Source organism: Lipotes vexillifer, unplaced genomic scaffold (genome assembly GCF_000442215.2).
Source record: "Lipotes vexillifer unplaced genomic scaffold, Lipotes_vexillifer_v1.1 scaffold7, whole genome shotgun sequence".
Lineage (NCBI taxonomy): Eukaryota > Metazoa > Chordata > Mammalia > Artiodactyla > Lipotidae > Lipotes > Lipotes vexillifer.
The window spans coordinates 3,882,761-3,890,752 of record NW_006792683.1 but is presented as its reverse complement, the minus strand read 5'-3'; the positions used below and the strand labels follow the sequence as shown (position 1 = coordinate 3,890,752).

Here is a 7,992-nt window from a genome sequence, read left to right as displayed (position 1 = left end):
AGCCACGCAATCTGACCGGGCAGTTTCTGCTCTCCCAGGTCACACGCCTTCTCCTTCTCCTCTCTGCTCCTCGCTACCCAGGTTGGTACCGGCGACTTTTTTTTTTTTTTTAAGTTTGATTTGTTTCCTCTCTCCATCTGGGAGGACTTTAAAACACTGAAAACTCAACCCTACTCTTCTGGAGAGTTTCTGGAGGCTGGAAAGTAGGTCCTGGGACCTGGGTCCCTGGAGGGAGGGAGTTGTCGTCCAAGTTGAAACCGCTCAGTCAGTCCCGGGTTCCCGGGAGAGCCGGGCTGCTGGGGATGTATTTGGGCGTCATTCAGTCCCCCGCTGCCTCCCGGTTTTCCGACCTCCGGAGGGGGCGTGCGCGTGTGCGCGCGTGTGTGCGTCGTGTGTGCGTGTCCCGGGGGCGCGGGCGCGGGGCCGAGCGGCTCGCGGGGAGGTGGTGCCACTTCATAAACTCAGGTGCTAAGCACTTAGGACCTCATCCAGGTCTCCCCTTCTCTCCTTTGCAGGTGACCCGGGAGAGACTCAGTCTTGGAGCCGCCGAGTAGCCCCCCGGTGCAGAGGAGCCTCACTTGCAGAATTCCAGCCAGTCTTCGCCCCCCTTTTACAATTTGGTCCCCCTTTATACTCCCATACCTAATTTTTGGAATTTCTTTTTTCTTTCTCTTCTTTTCGATAAACTACCCCGCAAAGATTTTTTTCAAAAAATCTGATTTGCTCACCTTTCCTTCCTAGCTTTCCCATTTCCCAACTGAAAACAAATCTTTAAACGACCCCCGCCCCTCCGACGGCAGGAACACCTGCAGAGCCTCGTAGCCCCCGACCTCCCAGCCCGACCGCCCTCCCTCTCAGCGCGCGGGTTCCGGGCCCGGCGAGAGGGCGAGAGCGCAGCCGGGGCCATGGAGGTGACGGCGGACCAGCCGCGCTGGGTGAGCCACCACCACCCCGCGGTCCTCAACGGGCAGCATCCGGACACGCACCACCCAGGCCTCGGCCACTCCTACATGGACCCGGCGCAGTACCCCCTGCCGGAGGAGGTGGATGTACTTTTTAACATCGACGGTCAAGGCAACCACGTTCCGTCCTACTACGGAAACTCGGTGAGGGCCACCGTGCAGAGGTACCCTCCGACCCACCACGGTGAGTCCGCCCCGGGTGCGGGGACCTCCGCCCAGCTGTCCCGGCTCTCTCGGGTCGGAGAGGCAGGGAGGGACCAGGGGGTGGGGATACCCGGCCAAAGCCCCCAAGTGCCGTTGCTGCTTCATTAAGACAACAACAACAACAACAACAAAAAACTGGGGCCCGGAAATGGGCGAGGAAGGCGTCTCGGTCGTCGCGAGAGTCTGTTTTTCAAAACAGTCGCAGCAGGCGCCTCTGCGCGGCTGCGGTCCCCTGGGCCTGGCGCTCACCTGGCGGGCGCCGCGCTGCAGCCCTCTCTCCCCGAGCGGCCGCTGGTTCGGGGGCCTCGGAGATCCCGGGCGCGGGGAGCCGAGCCTCTGCCTCCACCAGCCACCGCTCCCCCGACCGGGCATCCGGTGCCGGCTAAACCTGGCTGGGGCTGGGTTCTTTCTAGGGGCTTCGTTCCCCCGGTTATCCCCTGGTTCTCTCTCTGGGGTTTCTGCCGGCGTGCCTCGGTATGTTTCTCCGGCACATTTCCAGAAAGGCCAGAGAAACGTATTTATTCCCACCGCTGTGTTTCGGCCCTTCCCCAAAGCTAGTGCATTTGGTTTTTAGGCACATCTCCTACCTCTAGGCTCTGAGGAAGGGAAGTCTGGTGCTTTGACCGGGTTTTGGTGGAAAGGCCCCCGTCTTAAGTTTGAGACATTTGGGGTTTCCTAGATTCCCGGCTGCACGGAATTTTCCTCCGTCTACACTTTTTGGTTGCCTCATTGCCTGCCTCCCGCAACTCTTGCCTTGCTGTCTCCTTCGGCCCTACAACAGACCCATTAGGCTCCCAAAGAAGATTTGGGATCCATCAGGGTTTCCTTTTATGGAGGAGCGATTCCAGTTGCCTTTTCTTTTCTTTTTTTCTTTCTCTTTCACCTTGAGGAATTCAGGAGAGTTCTGAAATGGTAGAGAGAAACCCAGCCCTATGTAGTTGGTGGGAAACAGCTCTTAAGGCTTTCCATCTGTAAGCGTGTTCCCAAAGAAGAAATGGCAACATTTCAGACAGAGGGGCTGTGAGGCCATCTCAGTTGAGGTCTGCCTTGGTTCCCCGACTTAGATCCCGGGGCTGGGGCCGATGACAGAGCCCCTAGGGCAGCAGGCGTTCTCCCCCCTGCTGTCACCAGGTTTCAAACAATTGTTTCTGCGGATGGGGCGCTCTTTGCTCTTGTTCTGTGCAGATCAGCAGTTAAGTGGAAATGCGGTAGATGCAGCCTTAATATTATTGCTACTTCCTGCATAATGTGAAGCTTGACCCTTGGTGTTCGGAGAGCTCTCCTTCCCCCTCGACTCCCCTCCCCTTCCTTTCTCTTAAGATTTTAGTTTCGGTATTGTTCTTAATGGTTAAATAGAATGTCAAACGCTGAGACAGGTACTGGATTAAAAGATCAATAAGTGTGTGGATTTGTACTTGCCATTTAAACTTACCCCTCTCAGAGCCTCTCTGGTCTGAGTTACAGCTGCCTTAAAACTCTGCATTTCAAACGACAGCTCTGTTTACTGTGTGTGTGAGTGAAATAGACACAGAAACTGGAATTTTTTGTGTCTCAGGGGCTCAGGTGAAAATTCACACATTGCACTGGTGGAGTCACAACCCTGGGGGCGTATGGGCCTGTTTTATTTTTTTTCCAGTAGGATCTGGGAGGGTGAGAACGGCAGATAAAAGTGCCATCCCAGAGTCCAGGCTTGGAAACTTTCTCCGCCAGCCTCAGCGGTTCACTTCCCTGCAAGTCCCATTCCAGGCCTGGCCAATTCCGAGCAAGCAGTGAAGTGGGGTTACGTGCAAGTAACCCTAAAATGCTCCCTCTCCTCTCTTTCAAACCCTCTCCCTGCTCTGGGCTTGGGGAGCTGGCTCTGCAGCTGGGCCTCTCTTAGGGTCCGTGTGTTCTCCTGGCTTTGAGCGGTTGTGTGGCTCACCCCTTCAGGCCTCATCCTTCCCAGCCCACCCTCTTATCAGGCTGCCTGGGATTAGGTCTGGGCTGGGGGCCGCTGAGCCATTGAAGGAAACCAATAAATCAAGTCAGGTTCCAGAGGGGGACCTCGGGGCTGTGATTCAGAAAGTGTATCTGGAGAGGCCTAGGAAGCCAGGGCCCTTCTCGCTCCATGGCAGCACCTCTTGGGTGTCAGACACAGGCCCTTAATTCCCTGGATTTGATGGGACATTGGTGGGGAGATAGGGGTGAAGGGGGTGTGTTGGCTCAGGTACTGCTGGGGCCCCCAAGATCAGGGAGTGTGAGGTCCGGCCTGTGTGGGGATTGTCTTGCCAGGGAGGCTGGGGTGGAGGGGGAGGATGCCCAGGTGCCTGAAGGCCTCTGGGGGCTACTCTCACTCGCCTGTCTCTCTCCCGGGCCTTCCCGTTTACCCACGCAGGGAGCCAGGTGTGCCGGCCGCCTCTGCTGCACGGATCCCTGCCCTGGCTGGACGGCGGCAAGGCGCTGGGCAGCCACCACACCGCTTCACCCTGGAACCTCAGCCCCTTCTCCAAGACGTCCATCCACCACGGCTCCCCGGGGCCCCTGTCGGTCTACCCCCCAGCCTCGTCCTCGTCCCTGTCGGCGGGCCACTCCAGCCCGCACCTCTTCACCTTTCCGCCCACCCCGCCGAAGGACGTCTCCCCGGACCCGTCCCTGTCCACCCCGGGCTCAGCCGGCTCGGGCCGCCAGGACGAGAAGGAGTGCATCAAGTACCAGGTGCCTCTGCCCGACAGCATGAAGCTCGAGTCGGCACATCCCCGCAGCAGCATGACCACCCTGGGAGGGGCGGCGGCCTCAGCCCACCACCCCATCACCACCTACCCGCCCTACGTTCCCGAGTACAGCTCCGGACTCTTCCCGCCCAGCAGCCTGCTCGGGGGCTCCCCCACCGGCTTCGGATGCAAGTCGAGGCCCAAGGCCAGATCCAGCACAGGTAGGAACCTTCTCTCCCCTCGAGACCTTTCCCCTCGCCCCCCTCCCTGCTCCAAAATCCGGGACAGGGACTAGAGCGTGCCCTCCGGCCCCTCCTGGGGGCTGGGTGGCCGTTCAGACCCTTCACAGATTTAATATCTTCCCATTCTTCCAGCGGGGAAAGAATGAGGTGTGTCCTCTCTCATTCCTGTCTTCAGAGCAGAGGGCAAGTGAGATCTGATTTAAAAGCCACCCCCAAGAGCTGGGGAAGGAAAAAGACAAACAAAAACAAACCCCCATCTCCTGCCTGTCCTGCCAAGGAACTTCTGGGTGCTGGCAGTAACCTTTAGTCAGTTTCCAAGCACAAATGGAAGGGGAGGGAATACATCTTTAGTGCTTAGTGCTAAAACGAAACCTCCTGAAACCCAAACAAACACAGGTCCCTCCTCTGACCCCCCTGGCCTCTACGTCCTGACCGGTCTCCTCCGCTCAGCTCAGAGGGGGTCATACAGTCACCAGAGGACAGCCCTTTACACAGACATGTATAAATAAAGCGTGTGTATATTTTTCGCCGGGGGCGGGACCGTGGCAAAGACAGGACACACATTCTCTGCGTGGGAAAGAAGTCTCCCATCCTGACTTCTGGGTAGAGAGGTGGGCTCTGCCCTGGGGAGGCAGTTCAGTGGAAGTCAGAAGGGCTAGTTAACTGCAGTGTCTTTAGTGCTGGGAGCTCAGGCAGGGAAGGAAGGCGTCTTACGACCTACTCCCCGACTGATCTGAAGCCAGAGGGGTTAGGAAGGATGGAAAAAGATTCCCCAGGTGTGTCTCTGCTTCCTCTGCCCATCCTCTCTCAGAAAAGCACACCCCAGCTAAAAGCGAGCCGCATTTTTATTCTCTTGGTGTAGAGGCTGGCACGAAAAGAAACAGTAAAGCCCGCACAAAGTATTTCTGCTTTAAAAATAAAAATAATCCACCACCAATGTCGAAGCAGCTGAAACAGAGTTGGGGAGTCTCTGAGATGAGATTTCACTGTATTTTTTGAGATGGTTTGGGGAAGATTGGCATGTCTCCTTGGGGGTGTCCATTTCAGGGTGGGCGTCTCTGTCCTGGTCTGTCCCAACTGGGTACCCTCTGCTCTCTCTCTGTAGAGACTCTGTATACACAGAAGTGGTGGAAATCACTTGTCTTTGCTGGATGAGACAACCAGTCTTGAAACAGAGCCTGCAAAACCGGGGTTTAGAAAACTTCCGAGGGAGGGCTCTGGGTGCCCAGTGACCATGAGATCAGTTTCCAGGGTTTTTTTCCAGGGTGACATTCACTCCGACTGCCTGGGCAGGACTGTCTCTATTTAGTTGATATGTTTTAGCTAATCCAATTATTTTCAGACTGCTGCACGCGACAGTTGCATTGTTTATCCTGAGCCAGGAACTTTAATAGAGCCCGGATGCGGTTAGGCTGACAGAAAACTCAGACCTGCGTGTTCAGTACATGAAAGTCGGCAGAGGGAGAGGGAGGTAGGCTCGCTGGTGGAGCTGAAGAGAAAGCAAGAGGAAGGGAGCACAGGGCAGGAAAGTGGCCTGGCTGCCTCGGCGAGTGGAGGGTCCCTGGGAAGCGGGGTACAGATCTGCTCACAAAAGCCCGGGCGGGGTGGAGGGGCTCGATCAAGGCTCCGAGGCTGATGGCAGTAAGAGAAAAACCTGTCCATTTTGAAGTCGGGGTGGGATTTTTTGGGGAAAGTTCTCTTTTCTGGTAGGGCTAAGACGTTGGGGGCCAGATCATGGTCTCTGAGGCTGGGGTGGTGGTTTGTGTAGGGAGGGGACAGAGTGACTTTTCCAAATGCCTCTCGTCCTCTGCCCTCATTTCCGCATTTGATCTCTCCCCCTCCGTCGGGCACACCTTCTGCCTTCGGGTTTGCCTGGCTTTTCTGTGTCTTCCCTGGAGACCGGGACATTTGGGGAGGGGTGAGGGAGAGGGCTGTGGTTTCCCTAAACCAGAACCAGGGGTACCTGTATACCTATTTTCTTTTATGTTTTTGGAGAGGAGAGGAGCCGGTTTAAGTTTGGCTTTTGACTTCCTCCTCCTTATTCCTTTCTCACAGTCAGAGCAACCCAGAGCAGCACAGTTGGGCGGCGAGGGAGCTGGGACTTTCGGGAACGTGGAGCGCGCAGGGCAGGTTTTGAGGCTCCGTGAAGAGGGTGGAAGGAGTGGGAATTCCTGAGAAGGGGATTCTCTTGGTTTTAGTGGTTGCTTTTCTGTTTGTTTTTTTTTTTTTCTTTAACCTCTTCTTTGCTATCGTCTGAAGGAGGAGCCCAGAGAAGGGAGGGTTGTCGCATTTTGGAGAAACGGTTGAGCTGTGGTTTAGAGCACCTATTGCTTTTTTAACGCCCGGGCTGTCCGGGCTGAGATGTGTCTTTGCAAACAAGACACCAAGCCTTTTGTGTGTGTGGCGGGGTCGGGGTGGGGGGACCATTTCTTAACTCCCCCCTCCCTCCACCGTGGGCATCCAGCTCCCCCTTTTTCTTTGCAGCCTCCCTACTCCTTCAGTCCAGCCTCAGTTTCAGGATTTCATTCGGAGGCCAAGCGGTGTTTGAAAATGGCTGTTGAGTGTTAGGAGGCCTCCTGGCGCTGTGGTTGTCACCTAAGAGCGAGGTGTCTGTCTGAGCAGCTCACAGCAGGCGGTGAGCGAGGAGAAAGAAAGCAGGAGACAGTCAGGGCCTCCGTTAGGAAAACTGCTTGTTTGCCGAAGTCACAGACGAGAGGCAACAAGGAGAGAAAAAACAATAAAATAAAATAAGAAAAAGCCACGCAAGGCAATCACAAACTTGCCAAGTGAATCAAGACAGAAAATTGCTCTAATGTGCAATTGCTGGAGAGGCAACTGTTGCTGGTTTTCAAGGTCCCTCGGAAAAGGAAGCTGTTATTCTCCCCACTGGCTGACAGAGGAAAGGAAATCAGACTAATCGTGTCAGGCAGGGAGATCCCCTGGCCCAGGTGCCCAGGAGCGGGGCAGTCCAGCCCGAGCTGCTGGCGATGGAGGGGACTTGGAGCCCGAGAAACCCCCCAGAGGTCTGGGACAAAACGGCTGGGAGCCCGAGGCCCCTGTCTGCACAGGATGGGGAGCGTGCCAGGCCAGGCCAGTGTCCCCAGAAGAGGCTGACACGGCACCCACCGGGGGCACGAGGACTGCGGGGGCCCTGGCTATGCCTGCGGCCACACCTCCTCACCCACTCGCCCTCTCTTCCCCTCCCTGTGCCTCTCCCACCTTCAGCACCTAACATCCCGAAGGCTTTTGACCCCAAAGCAGAGGAATGTGGATGTGATTCAGCCCAGAGCCTACTCAGAGCTGCTGGGTGCCTAGCAAATTCTCCTGGCCCGTGAGGGCCACGTTTCTGTGGATAATTTCAGGGGTTCTTGGAAGGCTCTCTGTAGACCCCGGGTTAAGAACTTTTGGAATTTGGAGCAAGAAATTGAAATCTCTCAACTCCTTAACATTTTTGTTGTTGTTGTTTTTGAGAGCCTGTCACTGGAGAAAAGCCCAGGCTCAGGGGTGTAAATTCCTTGCCACCCTCATACTTGGTCTGGGGGTTTCCTAAATCTGAGCAGGTCCCCGGGCCCTGGGCTGGCCTTGCCCTCCTCGTGGGGAGTCAAGATTCCCAAGCGTCCTGCCTGCGGGTTCCCTTCCTCCACCCCGTCTTCCTGGTAGTTTGGGGTCAGCTGATTAATCTCTTAAAACAACTGGTAGGGGCTCATCTTTCTCCCCTACCATCCCCAAGCCCCTTCCCAGCACCCTAAAGACCCTTTCCTGACTCCTCTTCTTGGGGGCACCAGCTCTGCTGAAGCCACTGGCCCTGCAGGGTCGGGGGCTCCTCCTGGGTCCCTCCCGGTTGGCAGTGAGGCTGGTGCGTCCTCGCCAGGAGAACAAGGCCCCCCCCCCCCC

The 7,992-nt window shown here is 56.3% G+C and overlaps 1 protein-coding gene across 2 annotated transcripts in view; it reads left to right on the top strand.

Moving 5' to 3' along the window:
* Positions 1–498: 498 nt before the first annotated feature.
* GATA3 (GATA binding protein 3) overlaps positions 499–7,992 on the top strand; it is an 18,940-nt gene continuing 11,446 nt past the window's right edge. Inside the window, exons 1-2 of one of the 2 annotated variants that reach the window (XM_007465803.1) lie at positions 499–1,146; positions 3,541–4,077. In XM_007465803.1, the coding sequence (XP_007465865.1) occupies positions 906–1,146; positions 3,541–4,077 (778 nt within the window). In that variant the 5' untranslated portion in view covers positions 499–905. The remainder of the gene's footprint in view (positions 1,147–3,540; positions 4,078–7,992) is intronic. The other variant, XM_007465802.1, reaches the window with a different exon arrangement.